The 22,285-nt window shown below is 33.8% G+C and overlaps 3 protein-coding genes across 3 annotated transcripts; 2 read left to right on the forward strand and 1 right to left on the reverse strand.

Moving 5' to 3' along the window:
• Nucleotides 1–4,037: 4,037 nt before the first annotated feature.
• On the forward strand, nt 4,038–4,988 carry LOC100763502 (olfactory receptor 5W2-like). The gene has a single exon (XM_027421155.1). The coding sequence runs from the start codon at nt 4,062–4,064 to the stop codon at nt 4,986–4,988; it is 927 nt and encodes a 308-aa protein (XP_027276956.1). The 5' UTR covers nt 4,038–4,061.
• A 4,404-nt stretch (nt 4,989–9,392) lies between these two features.
• LOC100763785 (olfactory receptor 5W2-like) lies at nt 9,393–18,718 on the reverse strand. The gene is made up of 2 exons (XM_027421156.1): nt 18,708–18,718; nt 9,393–10,335 (listed from the first exon to the last, which is right to left on the reverse strand). Exons 1-2 carry the CDS (start codon nt 18,716–18,718, stop codon nt 9,393–9,395), a joined length of 954 nt encoding a protein of 317 aa, XP_027276957.1.
• On the forward strand, nt 17,427–18,353 carry LOC100764069 (olfactory receptor 5W2). Its single transcript, XM_027421157.1, has one exon. The coding sequence runs from the start codon at nt 17,427–17,429 to the stop codon at nt 18,351–18,353; it is 927 nt and encodes a 308-aa protein (XP_027276958.1).
• Nucleotides 18,719–22,285: the final 3,567 nt, after the last annotated feature.

A 22,285-nucleotide genomic window follows, 5' to 3' on the forward strand; every position in this document is an offset into this window, starting at 1 on the left:
TTCAAGAGAGCAGCCAAATATGACAAATATGATACAATAAGACAAAGAAAAACCCTCATATCTAGGATGAAAAAGGTAGCCCAATATGAGAAAATGACTCTCAAGAGCATGCAAAAGAGTCAGAGTATAGTATATGGAGGAAAATAGAAATAGTACCCATGGAGTCCAAAAGAGTTTTGGTTCCCTAGAGCTAGAGTTAAATTAGTTAGTGACACATCTGATGTATGTTGGAGAAACTGAACTTGCTAGAGCATTTTTCACTCTTAAGCATTGAGCCATCTTTCTGAAAGTAGGATATATTTTAAGGTGTTATAATGTACTTCTTTTAGTTAAGATTTCAATATTTAACTTCATATCTAACACAGTTTTATAACACATCAGTTGCAATATCTCATTGTGTCATCTCATGGAATGAATATTGTAAAAAGGGCAAGTCTAACAGGAGTAGTTTACAGACCCAAAACATTCTCAATAAAATTCCCCACATTAATCCTCACAGAAAGGAAAAATACATTAAAGTTGAAACAAAATCGCAGAAGACTCCAGATAGTTCAGAAATAATGCTGAGATATTATAAATTCATATTTTAATATATTTTACACAGCTATAACAATAAAAAACAGTGCACAAAATTCACATGCAGATTAAAGGAACCAAACAGAATGTCTAAACATGAATACTCCTAATTAACACCACCTGATAATTGACAAAGAAGCCAGAATAAAAAACTGGATAAAAAACAGTATCTTCAATAAATGGTGCTGAAAATCTGGGTGTCCACATTCAGAAGAATGAAATTAGACCTATGTGTATGACTGTGCAAAAATTAATTCCAAATGGATCAAAGATCTCAGTTTGAAACCTGAAATGCTGAAATTGTTATAAGATACATAGGCAGTGATCTGCAAAATATAAGTATAGGAAGGATTGTTTGAAGAAGATGCTATCCAGAATTGAAGCAACATTGACAAAATATAAATAAAAATTATAATCATAAAACCCAAACATTTCTAAGAAAACAATCATTCAAGTAAAGGGAAAGCTCACAAAATGGTAGGAAATGTGACACAAGATAACCATTAAAGTTTATATTACTGTTCATGGAATTCGTTTCAAGGCTTATTTTTATTAACTGTACATGAGTGCTTTGGTTGTCTTCATGTAGTGTACCACATGTATGCTAGGTGCACATAGAGAAAAAAAGACAGTGTCTGATTTTCAGAATTAAAGTAACAGATGGTTGTGGACCATCATGTTCATGTTAAATTCCTAACCCAGTCTCTACAAGAGTTACATGTGTTCTTAATCACCAAGCCACCGTCTCTAGCCCCCTTCTTTACATTACTTATAATGTACCATATATTTGAGTGGATGCATGAGATTGCCCGTCTCTGTTAGATTTCTTAGTAACTTAAATGTTATTTATGTAGTAGGAAAATGATCATTTATGAAATTTCCTAGCAACTAGAAGAGAAAAATATGGTGGAAAGATGACAAATGTGCATGTGCTAAAACATTCCAGGAGCAGATACTGTAAGGAGCATACAGTGTGTGAATATACTAAAAACCAAGCAATTGCTTCACCATCAATTGTCAATTAAACTGTATACCAATAAAAAGGGGTAGGGAGGAGAACATGAGGCATCAGGAAGGTAGAGTTGGGGAAAGGACAGTGAGGGCGAGGAAGAGATACCTTGATAGATTATGGATTTAATGAGAAACCTAGCACTGAGGAAAATTCTCAAGAATCCACAAGAATGACTCCAACTAAGAATCTAAGCACTAGTGGAAAGGCTACCTTAAATCCCCTTCCTGTATAATAGTTGGGAACTACCTTAATTGTCACCAAAGAGTCTTCACCCAGTAACTGATGGAAGCAGACATAGAGATCCACAGCTAAGTACCAAGCCAAACTCCTTGTGTCCACTTGTAGAGAGGAAGGATGGATAATATGAGCAAAGAATTCAAGACGATGTTGGGGAAACCTACAAAAACATCTGATGCAAGCAAGTGGAAACTCACTGACTCCAGACTTTGAATGTGGTTGACAGTTGGGGACTTGGGCAGTTTGTGGTGCTACTGGCAGTGGAACTAGTAATTATTCCTAGTGGTTGAACTGGTTTTTTGGAACCCATTACTCAGCCTAGACACATAGTCCTTCCCCAAATGATGTGACAGACTTTGATATCTCCCCATTGGAGGCCACACCCTCTGTGAGGAGTGGATGGGGGTGGTATGGGGAGATGGGGGGGAGTAGGAAGATGGGCAGGAGAGGGAACTGGGATTGGTATGTAAAATAAGATTGTTTTTAAAAATTAATTATAAAATTAACAAAAATGCTTTGATTTAAAAACAAAACAAAAAATATTCAAAAGTAGTTACAGCCACTAAATCAGTAAAGAAGTGCTTCAAAAATGGAAGATGAACTAGACAGAAATGTTTTAGAAATGACTTCATAGAGGTAGATATTTCATTTTCATTAGATTCTGGTTTAGTTAAGTAAAATAAAGATTATATTTTTCTGTGTCAAATACATATAGAAGTTCTATATATTTTATAACAAATTAAACTGAGATGTTCATTCTGACAAACAGGTTGATGACAATAGTAAGAAATTGTAGTTCCATCTTTAATGAGGAACTTAAATATACTCACAAGGGGATAAAAGACCATGAGTAGAATTAATCACATGTTTTCATAGCATCACAAGCCAAAAGGGAAGATGCTGCAGGGACATAATTCCCAAGTGATTCATGATATAATAAAATGCTATCTTTTAATTTTCTGTCACCTTACCTCAGGTAAGTTCCTGGGATTCCCAAATCCAGTAATATATGGTTAATATTTGGTTACAAATTGCCTTTTCAGAAAAGATAAAAGTGATTTTTATTTTGTTAAATATACAGTCTTGTTGGGTAAGTATGCTTAAAATCTAATAAAAAAGTTATTTGTATTCAGAACTTGAAGATTCTGACTGCAGTTATTAGGATCTATTGAATCACATTTTAATTACTTTCCTTCAAAAGATTATTAGAAAGAATTCTTTATTCATTTCAATCTGTGTGGATACACATGTGAATCCAAAGCCTGTATTTCATTTTTCTGTATTTTTGACTACCATTTTATAAAGCTTTAAAATAAATATTATTTTTATATTGTATTAAAATAATAATTTGTATATGTTAAAACTCAGTGAGCTACATATCCTTGTTAATAAAAAACTCTCATAAAATGTATGCTTACATTCTAATATTCATTTATTAACGAATTCACACACAATTGGAAAATCATAAAAAATCTTGTAACTGCTCACACACATGATGGCACACTATATATCTTGGTAGTCTTTATTTATCCTAATGTTTTTTTCCCATTTATAAACATTAAATATAGAATATCTGCCACTGTTCATATACGCGTATGACTTTATGTTGTCTACACTAATTTTTGGAATTTTCCATTGAATGGTTTATGTATCCTTTTATTTCAAAAGCTCCAAACATATAGTCAATGAGTTTGTTGGTCAAAGGATCACATATATTTGGAATAAAAAGTAATCAGGAATTATTTTTATTTAATGTATACTAACACACTTTAATCACAAATATTAGGATGTTCTAATATTTATTTTTTATTAAGACTATGGCTTTCATTTTAAAATTCACATTTTTCTCATAAAATTTTAATTAATGGAATAGTTTCATGTTTATTTGTATATTAAGTACAATTAATTTGAAACTTCAATATTTTGCCACTTAGTCTGACAAACTTAAAATTTTAGGTCTTCCTGTCAGCGTAGGCTATTTCAAGGAAACTGACATATACAGCTTGGTTACTTATCAAGAATGACTTCTCTATTCCAGAGTATATTAATTGCTATGTTAGATAGATTATTAAAATGAAGTTATACAATCTTATTTGAAGATTGAAGTATAATTACATGTATTTTTCAGGACAATGAGAGATAAAATAATATTCTGCCTAATAAACATACTGTGATCTCATATATATATATATTATATATATATATTATATATTATATATATAGGTTATGCAAGAAAATGGACAAGAAAAACTGCTCCTCTGTAGATGAATTCATTTTCTTGGGAATTACCAATAACTCTGACATGAAAATTACACTTTTCACCATGTTCCTGCTTGTTTATCTCACTAATCTTCTGGCCAATCTTGGGATGATCATTTTAATTAGGGTGGACTCTCAGCTCCACACACCCATGTACTTTTTCCTCAGCCACCTTTCTTTTTGTGACCTCAGCTATTCCACAGCAATTGGACCCAAGATGCTGGTGGATCTTTTAGCTGAGAAGAAATCAATTCCTATTGTTGGTTGTGCTCTGCAGTTTTTGACATTCTGTATCTTTGTAGATTCTGAGTGTCTACTACTAGCAGTAATGGCCTTTGATAGGTACCAGGCAATCAGCAACCCCTTGCTGTACACAGTGAACATGTCCACCAGACTTTGCTCCCTGCTTGTAGCTGGTGTTTACCTGGTGGGAACAGCAGATGCTTTGATACATACATCCTTGACCTTCCGCTTGTGTTTCTGTGGATCCAATGAGATCAACCATTTCTTCTGTGATGTCCCCCCTCTTCTATTAATATCTTGCTCAGATACAGAGGCCAATGAGTTAGCAATATTCACAATTTTTGGGTTCATTGAACTGAGCACCATTTCAGGAGTTCTTGTTTCTTATTGCTACATCATCTCATCAGTCTTTAAGATCCGCTCTGCTGAGGGGAGGTTCAAAGCTTTTTCCACCTGTGCCTCCCACTTGACTGCAGTTGCTATTTTCCAGGGAACTATGCTTTTTATGTATTTTCGACCAAGTTCTTCCTACTCCTTAGATCAAGACAAAATGACTTCACTGTTTTACACTCTGGTGATTCCCATGCTGAACCCTCTGATTTATAGCCTGAGAAACAAGGATGTGAAAAAAGCTCTGGAGAAACTGAAGAATAAAATGTGAATGGCAATTTCTAATGTAATGTGTACATTGTTGCTTTCAATTCAATCTGCATTGCACATATAAAAGACATTGCTTCATTGAAAATTTACTAAAATACATTACTAATTTCACATCTAATTTTATGAAAGCACCGTTAATATATATATTATTTTTCTCAAATATTATATTCTATTCTCTCTCAGTGGAAATTTTCCCAACAATTTCAATTGTGATGAAGTTTTATGTCACCATCCTTTCACTCAATGTCAATTTGAATTTGGAGTGGTGGATATTTACTCATTGATTTTGATAGATTTAAATATTTTTCAAGGAAATTAAATAGATTAATCAGTGGCGAGTATTATATATAGATGAATTATGAACAATTACGGAACACTCATAATTCACATAGTTTTTGTTAACATTCTATGTTCCTGGGACCTGGGAGAGTGGAACCAGCAAATGAGTTGGATTAAAGTCTCATTCAACAGTCAACTTTATTCAGAGCATCAGATAATTTATACTGTGAGTATTTAAAAATGACAGGAGTAAAGTTTTCATAAGTTCAAGCTGGATACATTCATAAGGCTAACTATATGTGGCAAAAACATGTTTTTCCATAGAGGTATATAAAAATGGTTTAAACAATTGAAAACCAGCAGCAATCAATAATTAGTAATTTCAAGGAAACTCTGTCCTATCAACCATACGTTTGGAAGAGCATGAAAACATATTTCAATAACAATTCTCTGCTTTGAAGAAACGGAGGTCACAAGACTCTTGTCTTGTTTTCTTGAACTGTTCTCCCAAGCACCTAGATTTCTCCTCATATAACTAATTCCTGAAATATATTCCAACAAAGCTTCATGGAGGTCTTGAACTTGAAGCTGTTAACTGAATTCCAAAGCAGGTTGTCTAATCCAGTTTTAGGATAACATCTTTCCAGAAGGTAGATACTCTGTTTCTGCACAAAAATGATATTCATATTAGGAAAGAAAATGTCTATTCAGTGATTTTACAGTTAGAGTGGTCAGGATGTAGGGAGACCAATATTTGGAAGTTCAAACATGTTGATTAAAACAAGTACCAGATTTTGGCAATGTAAAACTGGGTGAAGAACTGTCAATTCTTCCATTATTTCCTCCATTGTCTTCTAATTTACTATTCCTCTCTCTTCCCTAGTTAACGAACTCTCTTCAGTTGCTTCCTTTGCACATTAATTAGTTTGCACCTATTTCTTAAATTGCTACATACAATGAAAAAGTATAAGCATATGTTTGCTCAAATGTTAAATCATCCTAGTTATGAAAACCTTAGTATCATAGGTGGGAAACACCATGAGAGAGCAAGCAAAAACCAAAAATCCCATGTACTATGAAATTTGAGAATATTCATTAAGTACTCTAAAGACAACCCTGTGTAAGGGTGTGTCTTGTTCTATGTACATGATAGACACTTTATGATTTGAAGAAAGTACATAAAAATGATAGTGTATGCAAACCTAAACTATCTCTAAATAATTAAGTTCATGAGATATAAGCATCTTGCCTGTGAATATGTCCTTGGTTTATATGTTGTATATATTGTTGATCTATGTTTGTCATAGTTGAACTCTGAAAAGCCATTTTGAAACAATATGAATATGAGCCTAAGTTTGGAAACCAGTGAATATTGTTTTTATTGTCTATCACGATTACATGTGCTAATTTTCCTGAGCACATTCAATCTTACAGTTCTAGTATCAAATGATCCTACATGATAATATTACACAATTGAAGAACAGGTGCTCCTCTGCTATAAGTTCCCAGGAGAAATTTCTGAGAGTGCTTCTTCAATTAGATAAACACATATTTGTCCCATAACTTCTCAGTCAAATCATTTTCTTTTACAATACTGAACAACAGTCATAACTGTGATGTTTTTACTCTAATTTACAAATAGTACTAAAACATTGTGTGTGAGTTTCTTCTTATTTTCTTATTTTCAAAAGATAGAAAGGACATGAGTTGGGTGGCTAGGTGAAGAGGATTTGGGAAGATTGGGAGAAGAGAAAATCCATGACTGGAATATATTGTATGTTTTTTTTCATAAAAGGTGATGATAAAAATAATGTTATAATGCAAAGATTTTTGTGAAAGGATAAATTAAAAAAGACAGAGCTCTCTGAGGTTGGATTTTGGACCTTACCACTTAGGACCCAATAGCTCCCTCTCTCCTTCTGCCACTAGAGATAAGCTAAGGTCAGACTGTCTATGATCAAAAAGTGTGCTACCAGCACTCTCCACACCTAATCTTGATTTGGAAATGTTTTCCCCAGAGTTATGAGATTCACCAATATGTAACATTTTTGTCATTACAACTAAAAAAGTTACAAAAACAACATGGCTGTAAATGTTGTTTTAATTATGTTAAAATTATGTAAAATGTAGTGGAACTTATTTGCTAATAAATTAAAAGAAGAAAATATGTCAAAATTACCTTTATTCTTCTCAAAGGGTATTTGTGTTTTATTACATTTAAATTGTCATTTCAGATACACATCAATCCTTTTATATTATGCATGGACAATATATTATATTATGGACAAACGAAAAAGAAAACTAAAAGCCATCAGTGTCTCAGAACACAATGATCTGATTCATTACTTTTATTACAATGAGTGACTAGGGTGAAGTTGAAAGTTTGACCCAAGGATTTATTTAAAAGAATTAATGACACAAAATGAAGGTTGAGCAGATTAGTCTTTAGTCTGAAACCTGCACAGAACTATGGACCACAACCTCAGAGGTTTTGTATCCTTGAACGAGACTGTCTAGTGACGTGTTCATAGCTTCTTTCCCCTCTCATGCTTTCTAAGCACACCCTCCCTTTAAAATGTCAGCTCATGATTGTAAGTAAATACTACACTGAGTTAGACACATCAGTCAGAACTGTCTATTGCTTGGCATGATATATTCAGATCAGAAACTATATAGAGTGCATGTAACACTAACAAACTGAGAAACCATCTAGAAAATGAGTGGGTGGGAAATGTGGTGTTTGATCATTCTGACTCTTACTGGAAATTTGGTTTTTCTAATAAAGAAAGGCAAATACGTCAGCAATCTTTACAACCTACTGTTTTTCATACTCTGCTAGGCAGCACATCAGCAATGTTCTCATTCAGTTCAACGTATTTATGCCTGCGTTGCTACCTAAGTAAAACCAATAAAATATAGAGTACCACTAAAGAAGCAATTCATTAATCAGTATTACTTCCTTATTTCACTTTCATCTACTTGTGTTTTAAAAGAATTGTTCGGCAGTTCAGGGGTTAATGAGTCTGTATTTTCAGCTTTGCTGCTTTGCTGCCGTAGATAATGCAGCTGAAAATCATTTCTTCATTCATGCATTTGGAGGGAATCATTCACCACCCACTTCAGTCATTGCTTTAATAAATAGTTGATGTTTTTGTTTACACATGCCATGTCCAATATAGAATACAGTCAGTCAATGAGCAAAGGATATACACAATCTAATATTGAAACGAAGTATCTCACACAAATGGAGGTATAGTTAACAATGGCTTTGTAAGATTATTGTTATGACCTACCAAAGAGAGCATTTAACCCAGGCAATAAAGTGGGCATGAATAAGACAAAAAAAATACCAATTACAGTTCATGGAGATCTTTATGTAAGCTCTTTCCTTTGCTCTTAAGCTACTTTGGCTATCTTTAAATATAAAGATGAGATGGACTCGTAACCAACAAGAGTTTTGTAATTTCCAGATGCTCCAACTAGAATTTGTTCTTTTCTTCAGTGAGCTAGTATTTAGATATAAGATAGGTTATCTCAGTAAAGGTTGCTAGTCTCTTGAAAACTACACTTAAATACAACTTCTAGAATTATTCTGCACAGACTTTATTCTATGACAATTTTGAAGCTGATTAAGTTATTTGTTTGCTCAAATTTATGTCCATGACTTAATTAGATGAAAGCACTTATCATAAACAAAAGATGTTTCACCATTAAAAAGTCTCATAATATAGAACGGCACCTAATATAGCATAATGTTTATGATTCATAACCTAGAATCCAATTATGTAGCCTAGCTTCACTTTGACACAGATTTCTCTTGCGACTTGCTGAATTATGCTAGGATTACTGGTACGTGTCCATAAGTTGGGCTTATGAAAATAATGTTTCAATGAGAGACTTAAGAAAACTGTCAAAAAGAAGAGTAAAAATATAAGTAGCTATATGGATACTATAGTATTCAATTTAATAAAATATTCCAAGACAGACTATCTGGGCTAGTCTAGTATTCTCAGATGAGGGAGACTGAGGCAAGGGATTCACAATTTCCAGGGGGACCTGGAAAACATGTTGACTAGCTAAAACTGCATAAGAATGGAGAAATGTGGTGAAAATTCTGAATAAATATTTAAAACCATCTATTTATTTTAATTTTCTTCAAAGCCTCTTTCACATCCTTGTTCCTTAGACTGTAAATCAGCGGATTCAGCATGGGAATTACAAGGGTGTAAAATAGAGAAGTCATTTTATCTTGATCAAGAGAGTAAGAAGAACTTGGCCGAAAATATGTGAAGAGTAGAGTTCCCTGAAAAATAGCAACTGCAGTCAAGTGCGAAGTGCAAGTGGAGAAAGCTTTGGACCTCCCCTCAGCAGAGCGGATTTTTAGGACTGATGAGATGATATAACAGTAGGAAACAAGGACCCCTGAGATGGTGCTCAGTTCGAGGAAACCATAAATAGTGAATAATACCAACTCATTTACTTGAGTATCGGAGCAGGAGAGGAGGTAAAGTGGAGGTAAATCACAGAAGAAATGGTTGATCTTATTGGATCCACAGAAACACAAGCGGAATGCCAAGGTTGTATGTATCAAAGCATCTGACGTTCCCACCAGGTAAACCCCAGCCACGAGCATGGAACACAGCCCACTGGACATGTTTGCTGTGTAGAGCAAGGGGTTGCTAATGGCCTGGTACCTATCAAAGGCCATCACTGCCAGCAGTACACACTCAGAATCTGCAAAGGTGCAGGAAATGAAAAATTGAATAGCACAGCCCCAGAAGGGAATCGACTTGTTCTTGCCAAATATATCTAGTAGCATCTTGGGACCAATTGCCGTGGAATAGCAGAGATCACAGAAAGACAGGTGGCTCAGGAAAAAGTACATGGGTGTGTGGAGCTGTGGGTCCATCCTGATCAAAATGATCATACCAAGATTTCCCACAAGATTGATAAGATAGATGAGTAGAAATATGGCAAACAACAGCCCTTTCATCTCAGTGTTATTGGTAACTCCCACAAAAATGAATTCATTCAATGAGCAATTTCCTACATCCATTCTTTCTTCCTGTCTATGATTTGAGCAAATAATTAGAAGAAATTTTGAATACATTTCAACTTCTGGATATCAGCAAAGTATTTATGAGGTATAACATATTTTAGTTATTTCTCATATATTTTATAGTACTAAAATGTCAGTGTCTTGTTTCTCTTTTGCAACCAATTCTTACCCTATTTGTTAAATCAAAAATGGCACCATCTGTGCTAGACACCTGAAAAACTGAGATGAGCATATGTTCATCACTTTCTGCCCATTTTGTAATGTATATAAGGCAAACATTACTTATTGCAAGAGATTGCTTTAGATATATTGATTCTCATTTTACCTTTGTAATAATTGAAATAAACACAAATGTTAGAGACACAGGCTATACATGAGAGGATATTGTTTCTATTCTTTAATGCCTTAATACACAAATTAGCTTAGTTATTTGATTTCTGAAAGGTCACGTGGATTAAAAAAACATATATTTGGTTTATAGTCATTGATTTATAACTGTAATAAAAACTAAATATATTTTGTTGTAGTAATGCAAAACACAAACATTTACTAGTAGCAACAAAGACAAATATTCCTTTTTTATTATCTTAAAATGTTTCTAATTGAAATAAATTTACCCTACTTTCCCCCTCCATTTTCTGAGACTAGTCCTAATTCTAATCCCTCAACCCACTCCAGGCCCCCACTTTATAGTTGACAGTAACCTTTTATTATATTTGTTGTGTGTGTGTGCATGCACAAATATACATAAACATACACTCTGCTGACTGTTTTTGTAGATTGTATGTATATAGTCTAAAGGCTAGCCATTTTTATTGGTTTATATTATGGTACTTTACGATCTGCTAAAACTAAGATAACTTTTATCTGATTATTGTTTTTAGAATTTGTTATGTTTCACAATGGTACTCATTACCCATCATTAGCCGTAGTCTGGTAACAAAGGATTATTTTTCTGGCAAGCTAGATGGCTAAAAACAAGCAGCATTCAAAAAATAAATCACATTCCTTCAGTTTTATTGCATATATTGTCTTAACAATGAAAAAATAATCAGAATGGAGCACAATATATTTCTAAAATACATCTGCTTTTTTATATGTGTATATTTTATATGTGTTTTGCATATGTATATGCATCCATGTGTTTAGATGAAAAAATTTCAATGATGGATAGTTTTACATTTTTAGATTATGTAATTAATATTGAAAGTGTTTTATAATGCATTAACATTGCCAACATTTTTGTAACATAATAAGCCAATGGTTTCTACTTGATATTTATATCACTAAAATCCATATATATGGTCATAAAAATAAGAGACAGTGCATGCTATGTTGCAAAATTAACATAAAATAAAATAGGAAAAATGCTATGTTGCTGATCCTATAAAGTTTTATGAGAATCATGATTCTTTTTTTAAAAATTATTTTCATCCATTGGATTTAATAATCTTTTAAATTAAGCAGGCAGTAAAATCACTACTTGTTTCGAACAAGATGAAATGGAAATTGCTTTGCTTTTACCAAGTTTTTGAAAATACATGTATGTAGGAACCCAACTGATAAGAGTAGCTCCTCAGTGCCTGAAAACTGTGACAGTGGTAATTTATTGTGCCAACTGTCATTTGGGACTAAGGTTTATGAAATTATTTCCCACAGGCTTTGGTGTGGCCAATTAATATCTTCTGTATTCCTTTCTGAAAATACAACACCATCTTTAGACTACATATAGCTTGAAGTGTTCACTACTAAAATTATTTATTTTGGTAAGGATACCACAAAGTACATATGTGTATATTCAGGTAAATATACAAATGTATGTATATCTGCATATATGTATACACAGAACACACATACACACACATATATTTCTTAGTGTATATATATGACAAAGTATTTCTCTTCAATCTCAGGATCCATTACTATCTTCACTTTTGAAAGTACTCTTTTTTATATAGGTTTTATTTAAATAAGAAACTTATATACATATCAATCCCAGTTCCTTCTTCCTCCCATTCTCCCATGCCCCTCACCAACCCCTCCATCCCATCCCCCATCTACTCCCAGGGGATGGTGAGGTCTTCCATGAGGGATCATCAAAATCTGTCAAGTATTTTGGGGCAGGGCCAGGGCTCTCTTCTGTGTATCTAGGTAAGAGAATAACCCTCCATGTGAAATAGGCTCCTGAATTTGGTTGTGCACTATACATTATGTTTCCATTGCCAGAGGCCCCATAGACTGCCCAGTGCTCCTAGCTGACACCCACATTCAGGGGGCCTGGTTTGGTCTTATGTTAGTTCCCCAGTTAACAGACTCGGGTCCATGATTCCCACTTGTTCAGGTCAGCTGTTTCTGTGGGTTTTTCCAGCATGGTCTTGACCCATTTGTTCATCACACTTTCTTCTCTGGATTCCAGGAGTTTGGCTCAGTGCTTGGCTGTGTGTGTCAAGCTTTTGCTTCCATCAGCTACTGGATGAAGGCTCTAGGATGGCATTTAAGGTAGTCATCGTTCTCATTATAGGGGAAGGGCATTTAAGGTAGCCTCTCCTTATTGCTTCGGGTCCTAGTTGGGGTCATCCTTGTGGATTTCTGTACAATCCCCTTGTGTCAGATTTGTCTTTAAACCTATAGCGGCTCCCTCTACCGATGTGTCTCTTTTCTTGTTCTTCTCTATTCTTCTTCCCACTCAATCTTCTTGATTCATCATGTCCCCGAGCCTCTTCTCCCTTATTCTTTCTCCTAACTCCTTCCCCCTTCCCCTTAATTCCCATTTGTTCAGGAGCTCTTGTTCATTTGAAAGTACTCTCTAGTTAGTAACATAGTTAATTATCTTTATGGATAAATTATTTTTATATAGGTAGTTCAACTGAAGTGAAATTCACTGTTGCCCAAATTTCCTAAATACAAAATATTTTAAAGGAATTATTGTACTTTAAAGATATTTATTGAAAACAGATTCTTCTCCGATACAATGCTTCTCAATCAGAGTTTCCACTCCCTCCACTCCTCCTAGTTCTCCTACCTCCTCTGTCTATCAAACCCATTCCCCCTCCAGTTCTTTTCAAAAAAGAGTAGGCTTCCAAAAGATAATAGCAGCCGGGCATTGGTGGCACATGCCTTTAATCCCAGCACTTGGGAGGCAGAGGCAGGTGGATCTCTGTGAGTTTGAGACCAGCCTGGTCTCCAGAGCAAGTGCTAGGATAGGCTCCAAAGCTACACAGAGAAACCCTGTCTCAAAAAAAAAAACAACAAACAAACAAACAAACAAACAAAAGATACTATCCAAACAGGACAAGACAATACCCAATGGAACAAGGAAAAAGCCCTCATATTGATGCTGGAAAAGACAACCAAATAGGAGGAAAGAGTCTCAAGAGCAGGCAAAAGAGTCAGAGATACATTATTTTGGAAGGAGACAGAAATAGTGTCTATGGAGTCCAAAAGAAGGTATTGAATTCTCTGTGGCTACAGTAATATCAGGTAGTGAGACACCTGATTTGTGTGGTAGAAACTGAACTTGCAAGGGCATCACACACTATTAAGCATTGAGCCATCTAACCAGCCAAGTAGAATATATTTTAGGTTGTTATAATGCTCTTCTTTTCATTTTAGCTTAGTTTTCATAATTTAGTTTTATCTGTAACACATTTTTATAACATACCAGTGACGTTTCTCATAGTGCCATGTTGTAGAGTAATATTGTTAAAATACAATTCTACCTAAAGTAGTTTACAAATCCAACAAATTCTAAATCAAAAGTCTCACTTCAACCTTCACAGAAAAGAAACAAATATCTTAAAATTGAAAAAGAATCACAAAAGACTCCAGATAGTTTTGAAATGCTGACCAAAAAGGAAAATGCTGACATATTCTCAGTCCATATTTCATTATATTTTATAGAGCTATAATAATAAAAATAAGATAGAGTACTGTCACAAGAATACACAAGTAGACCATATCCTCCTAAGGACTGCCGTCTAATAATTAACAAAGTATCCAGAAACATAAACCAGAGAAACAACAGCATATTCAACAAACTGTATTAGAAAACTGGGTGTCCACATGAAGAAGAATTGAAATTAGAACTGTTTTATTACTGTACAAAAATTATTCAAATGAATCAAAGAACTCATTGTGAAACCCAAAATAGTGAAATTACTATAAGAAACTTAGTCAGAGTCTTGCAAGATATGGGTATAGGAAGCAATTTTGAAAAGAAGTCTCTGTTTGACCAGAAATTGAACCCAAATTTATAAAATTTAAATAAAAATTATTATCATAAGACCTAAAATTTCTTCTAAGAAAACAGTTATCCAAATGAAGAGAAAACTCATAGAATGAGAGAAAATTTGGGACAAATATATACATGACAGAGTATTATTATCTGGATACATCAGGAACACCAAAACCGAAGTCCAGAAGTGAGCCAATTACAAATGGGGTGAATCTCATTCAAAGAGATATAAAAGTGACTAAGAAATAATTTTTAAAAAGCTGCATCAGCTTTAGCAATTATGGAAATACAAGTTAAAACATATGTCCATTGCTAAACTGTAGACAGAGATAAAACAGGTTAAAGGGATTTTCATATGTTTTAGTTAAATCAGAAAAGAGCATAATATGTTTGTTTTAAGTAAAATGGCCTTTCTAGATTAAATGCCATGGTGAATCATTGTTTTCAAATTATTAGGTATTTGCTACATTAGATATTTTGTTAAAATCAAATGAATTATATATGATTTAACCACAATAAAACTATTTATTATAAAATTGACATTCATATATCTGTAATTGACCGAAGAAACAGACCTCAATTTTAATTCAATTTCATCTAAACTTACAATCATATATATAATTAAACACAATTTCTTCAAAGATAAACCATTCATATTTAATTACTGTATGTAACTTTATTTAAGACTATCTATTTTTACTTAATGTAAAAATATGTATGAGTCTTTTGTGTGTCTTTGTGAATGTGTATCACATGCATGCTAAGCATTTATGGAGATCAGAAGAAGGCATCTGAATGCTGGGGATTACAGTTACAGATGACTGTGAACTGTGCTGTTTGTGTTAAAATCCTAACCCCATCCACTGTTAAGAGTTCAAGTGTCCTTAGTCACTGCGTTATCATAGCTCTAGCCCTTAAATTCACATTGCTTTTAACATACCATACATTTGAACTGATAGGTGGCATAGATAGTTCAGGATTTGTAGTGCTGATAATATTATTTATGAAATTTGCCAGGAAACAGAAGTAGAGAATGTGGTGGAAGCACCACAGTTGGTCATATGTTAAAAAATTATTCTGGGAACAGGTACTGAAAATAGCATACAATGTGTGCATCAATCAAATTTCAATTGAATACTATATGAACTGTATACCTAAGAAATACACAAAATGTAGTTTCAGCCACTAAAGCAGTGATGTGTTTCAAAAGTTGAAGATGAACTGAGCACAAATGTGTTGGAAATGATTTCATAATAGTAGAAATTACATTTTCATTTATTTCTGGTACAGTTAAATAAAATACAGATTGTATGCTGTTGTAATATATATGTATATATATTGTATATTTAACAACATATTTACAACATAAAATTGAATTGAATTGAATTGAATTGAATTGAATTGAAATATTCATTCTGACAAACCAAGTTGATGACAATAGTAAGAATTTATGTTCCCTTTTTAATGAGGAACTCATTGTACTCACAAGGGAATATAAGATCATGAGTAAATTTAATCATGTTTTCATAGCAACAAAGCCTTAGGGGAAGAGGCTGCAAGGATATAAATCTCACATGGAATATGTTTCAAAAAAATGTATCATCCATGCTCTGCCAACAAAAAATCACCTCACCACAGGTATACTCCTCATATTCCAAATCCAATAATACAAGATTAGAAATGACCTTTTCATAAAGTCTAAATGATTTTTAAATTAATTATCACAGCCTACTTAGATCATATATTTAAATCTAGTAAAATATTATTTTATATTTAGAACAGGAAGATTCTGATTGCACATATTTGTATCTATGAAACCATATTTTAATTATTTTCCTTTAACAAATTATTAGAAACATACTATTAATTTCAAACTGTGTATAGATATGTATGTGAGTTCAAAGGCTGTGTGCTGCTTGTCTGTATTTCTGCCTACCTTTTGTAAGTCTTATTGAGATAAAGACTATGGAAATTTATATTTAAAATATTAAAATGAGAACTTCAATCTCACAATGAAATGAGCAACATAGACTAAATAGTGAGTCAAATTCTCTCTTAAAAGTGCATCACTACATTCTAATATTTATAGATTAACTAAGTCACACACACTTGGAAAATCATAAAATTCCATGCAACTGCACATGCAAATGAGGTCATTTATTGTAGTAGTCTTTATCTTCATGTTGTTTCCATATTTGTAACATTCAATACACAGTATCTGTAGATGTTACTATACATGTAGGACTTCATGTTGTTTACAATATTTTTACAACCTTTTCCTTTGAATGATTAGAAGATTTATCCTTTGGTTCCAATTGATGCCTAAAATATTCAATAAGCATGATCGCCAAATAATCACAGATGTTTAGAAACAAAAATAATCAGGAATTATTTGTTACCATATAATAATAAAAATAGCATTTTTTGTCAAATAGTAGAAGGTATTAACTGTTTCATTGTTTAGTAAAATTTGCAGTTTTCCATAGCATCTTGATGTCTGGGGAATAATTTTTATTCACAATCTGGATATTAAGGCCAGTGGATTTAAACTACAATATCTCACCACTTAGCTTCACTAACTTTGGAGGTGATTATATATTATTTTTAAGGTTATAAGATGACAGTATGTTAAATATATAATTCCTCTTAAGGAAGGCAAATTCTGGGAAATTAATGTCTAGAATTTATATTTGTGAAGAACACCTAGATTTCAGAGTAAATTAATTGTTACATCAGATGGATTATTAAAATTAAATAATGCAATCTTATTTTAAGATTGAAGTATAATTATATATCTATATATGATAAAATAAAATAATACATGTATTATGGACATATTCTTTATTTTTAAAGTTCATCCAAGAAAAATGGATAAAGAAAATTGCTCCTCTCCTCGTGAGTTTGTTTTCTTGGGAATTACTAACAACCCTGACACAAAAGTGGCCCTCTTCACCACATTCCTACTTGTTTATCTTATTAATCTACTGGCCAATCTTGGGATGATTGTTTTGATTAGAGTGGACTCTCAGCTCCACACACCCATGTACTTTTTCCTTAGCCACCTTTCCTTCTGTGACCTCTGTTATTCCACAGCAATTGGGCCCAAGATGTTGGTGGATCTTTTTGCTAAGAAGAAATCAATTTCCATGGTTGGCTGTGTTTTGCAGTTCTTTACTCTCTGTGATTTTGTTGATTCTGAGTGTCTACTGCTGGCAGTGATGGCCTATGACAGGTACCAGGCCATCAGCAACCCCTTGCTCTATACAGTAAAAATGTCAAACAGGGTGTGTTCTATGCTCATAGCTGGGGTTTACATTGTGGGAACAGCAGATGCTTTGATACATTCTACCCTTGTCTTTCGCTTGTGTTTCTGTGGATCCAATGAGATCAACCATTTCTTCTGTGATGTTCCTCCACTTCTATTAATATCTTGCTCAGATACAGAGGTCAATGAATTAGCAATATTCACAATTTTTGGGTTCATTGAGCTGAGCACCATCTCAGGACTCCTTGTCTCCTATTGTTACATCATCTCATCAGTCTTTAAGATCCGCTCTGCTGAAGGGAGATTCAAAGCTTTCTCCACCTGTGCCTCTCACCTGACTGCAGTTGCAATTTTTCAGGGAACTCTGCTCTTTATGTATTTCCGGCCAAGTTCTTCCTATTCCCTAGATCAAGACAAAATGACATCACTGTTTTACACACTGGTGATACCAATGCTGAACCCTCTGATTTACAGTCTGAGGAACAAGGATGTGAAAGAGGCTCTGGAAAAGTTGAAGAATAAAATGTGATTTTACGAGATTTTTAGATGCAAGTGTACATGAATGATTTCTTTTAATTCATTCTGCATCACTGTATCACATAATAAGCTAATAAAATATATTAGTTATAAACTCTTCCCCTATCTATGCTTAGTTTTCTTTAAACATCATATGATATTCTCTCTTTGAAGTTTTACTAGCCGTACAGTTGTGCCCAAGTTTTATGTGCCTATAATTTCAATCTCTGACAAATTTATTATGATACATTTCATATTTATTCATTGCCTTTCTCAGATAAGGCTATTTTTGAAGCTAATGAAGTAGCTCAACTGAAGTTAAGTACACTATGTATATGGAAAATTACTGTAAATTCTCAAAATATACATGAACTTCATAGCCGTCTTGAACTTAACTCTTGTTGGTTCAGAAGAGATGCTCTAATCCACTTTTAGGATGTCATCTTTCTGGAAGGTAGTTACCCTGTCCCTGGTCAAAAAAAAAAAAAAAAAAGAAGCTTATGTGGGAGAAGAAAATGTCTCTGTAGTGATCTCTTTTTTTTATTTTTTTTAATATTTTGAAACAATCTTTTCTTATTTTACATACTAATCCCAGTTCCCACTCCCTCCTTTCCCCCAACTCACCTGCAATCCACTCCTCAGAGAGGGTAAGGCTTCCCATGGGGAGTCAACAAAGGCTGTACATCACTTTGAGGCAGGACCAAGGCACTCCCCACAATATCTGGGCTGCACAAGATATCCCTCCAAAGAGAATGCACTTCAAAAGAGCCAGCCCAAGCACTAGGGATAAATCATGCTCTCACTGCCAGTGACCCCACAGATTTCCCAAGTCACACTACAGTCACCCATATTCAAAGGGCCTGGTTGGGTCCTATGCAGGTTCCTCACGCTGTCAGTGCAGAGTCAGTGAGCTTCCAATAGCTCAGGTTAGCTGTTTCTGTGGGTATCCCCAAAATAGTCTTGCCCCCTTTGCTCATATTAGCACTCTTCCCTCTCTTCAACTGGACTCAGAGCTGAGCCCAGTGCTTAGCTATGGATCTCTGCATCTGCTTCCATCAGTTGCTGGATGAAGTTTCTATGATGATAACACAGGTACTCATCAATCTGATTACAGGGAATGGCCAGTTCAGGCACCCTCTCCACTATTGCTTAAAGTCTTAGCTGGTATCATCTATGTGCATTCCTAGGAATTTCCCTAGTGCCAGGTTTCTGGATACTCCCATAATAGCTCAATTAAGATATCTCTTTCCTTGCTTACAACTACTGGTCAGGTGTTGATAGAAATAAGTTTGGAAGATCAACCATTTTTGATTAACACAAGTACTAAATCTTGGCAATTTATATCTAGGTGCTTGAAGTGTCTTCCATCATTTCATCCCTTGGTTTCTATTTTATTTTTTCTTCCTCAGCCCTAGTTATATAATTGTCTGCAATTTCTTTCTCTGAACATTAATTAATTAGCACCTATTTTTAAATTGTTTTATTTGAGGAGAAAGTATAAACATGCATTTTCTAAAACATTGAAGCATCCTAGTAATGGAAACTTTAATCTGTATCCTATGTGTTGAACAATATGAGACAGCAGACAGGAACAAAACAAAACTCCATATAATATAAAATTTAGGAATGCTCATTAACCATTATTAAGAAAATCCTGCATAAGAGTGTGGCATATACTATGTATATAAATAGGCACTTCACAGTTTGAAGAAAGAATTTAAAATCATATTGAATACAAACATATATTCTCAAAATAATTAAGTTCCTAAAAGATAAGTGTCTTACCTGTGAATATGTTCTTGATAGACCTTTTGCATAAACTGTAGATTCATATTTCTCATGGCATAAGCCCCGAAAAAAAATTGTTGAAAAACTGTGAATCTGAACCTAATTTTGAAATCCCACTGAAGACTATTCTAAGTCAATATTACAATTCTTAAGTTCTTTTCAGAGGGGGGCATTTAGTTTTCCAGGTTCCAGTATCAAATGGTCTTTCAAGACCAAGTGCTCCTCTGATTCATGATATCATATGGCCCAATATGAGATATCAGGAGAAATTCTTGAGAAGTATTAATTACAATAAAAGACTGTTAATACAATAACTTCTCATTGAACTCATTCTCTCATGGCCAGAGATGTGATGTTTTACTCAGATGTTTAAATAGTACTATACTATTGTGTGTGGGTTTCTTGTTTTCCTTGGGTCTTTTGTTTGTTAGTTGTTGCATCTTTATTGTTTTGCTTTCATTTTTTTCTAAAGAGAGAAAGAAAGGGCATAGAGTTTGGTGAGTGAGGAGGTAGGGAGGATCTGCTATGATGAGCAGTGGAGAAAATTTTGATTGGAATATATTATATGAATTTTCCTTAACAAAAATATGATGATAATATATTGATAGTGAGATACCAAGTCTTTGGGTAATGATAATAAATCCAGATACCACAGAGATTGTATTATAGACATTAACATGTAGGACCTAATAGCTTCCACTCTGATGTCACTATGGAGAAGTGAATATCAGACTGTCTGTGATCAGGAATGCGTGTTATCAGTATTCATCTCAAATAACCATGATTCGGGACTGATGTACCCAGAGTTGTAAGAGTTATCAGCATATGACATTTTGCTATCACAAGTAAAAGATAAGAAAAAAACAATGTTGTAAACAAATTTTCAATTTTGATAAGGAGTGTGTAAAAATGGTAACACTATCGCTAATAAATTATGGGATGAAAATAAGTCAAAGATTAATTTGTATCTTTCTTTTTTGGGGGGGTTTAAGACAGGGTTTCTCTGTGGCTTTGGAGGCTGTCCTGGAACTAGCTTTTGCAGACCAGGCTGGTCACAAACTCACAGAGATCCACCTGCCTCTTAATTTGTATCTTTCTAGAGGGTTAATTTTTATTACACTTAGTGAGTTCAGATACATATCAATATTTTTTAGTATGTACAAAATGTGAACAAAATAAAAAGAAAGTTAAAATCCATTAATGTCTCAAAAGAGAATCAGGAGATTCATGACTTTGTTATGATGAGCATCTGAGGTGAAATTGAAAACCTGAGCCTTGGATTTATTTAATGGAATAGACAGGTGGGAAAACTTACATTGTTCTTTTCTGGAGTCCATTTCACCTCTGATAGGTGAATCCAAGTCTTATGATTCCCTTAACTTCTTGAAACTTACCTGAACTTTTGGTTTATTAAGAGATTAAAATTTTAGATACATTAGCATCAACCCATACTGAAATTCACATTGTTAAACAACAGGAATGTAATTGTGCCTTTGATTTCTAGACAAAAAAAAAAATATAACTTTGGGTTTAAAAGCACGAATATTTTCCTGTGTCCAGAGATACAGATATATCAATCAGGCAGAGATATTCTTAACTCTATGAGAAGCACATTTAAGTCTATATTTAGAAGACAAAAAAAGAAATTTAAAATCTTGAGCTTGTAACAGTAAGTAGTCAGTGTTCTATCAGCTTATCAGAACTCCATTGACCAAAGTTAAAACACTGGGACTTTGAAATCTTAGTATATATTAGCATAGAGTTAGAAGTCTGAAATATTTTCCATGTCTTAAATGCCTTGACTCATTCAATAGACCTTTAGAACTTATTAGACTTTAAACATTTTTCTTTCCATCTTATCATTTACCAGTGATGTGAATAGTTTTTATTAAGATCAGTCATTCCAAGACATGTTCTTTATAATAAAGGAACAGTAAAAACAATAGTTATACCTGAAGTTGTTTATCCTTTAATATAAACCTGTTAGCAAGGCAACCCTATCTGTCATTTCTTAACAAGGGAAATAGTAGCTCAAAATGAACAAAGAAGGTGGCTGTAGCCTTTGGGGAAGGAGATGGTTGCCTGTTTCTGCTAATCTGATAAAGTTATGGTTAGCCTAGTTGTCAATGCCATCAGAGATCACAGAAGGATAAATTA

Source organism: Cricetulus griseus, chromosome 6, assembly GCF_003668045.3.
Source record: "Cricetulus griseus strain 17A/GY chromosome 6, alternate assembly CriGri-PICRH-1.0, whole genome shotgun sequence".
Lineage (NCBI taxonomy): Eukaryota > Metazoa > Chordata > Mammalia > Rodentia > Cricetidae > Cricetulus > Cricetulus griseus.

Excerpts from the sequence above, each read along its gene's own strand:
- LOC100763502 (XM_027421155.1), top strand. The coding sequence starts at position 4,062 with ATGGACAAGAAAAACTGCTCCTCTGTAGATGAATTCATTTTCTTGGGA.
- LOC100764069 (XM_027421157.1), top strand. The coding sequence starts at position 17,427 with ATGGATAAAGAAAATTGCTCCTCTCCTCGTGAGTTTGTTTTCTTGGGA.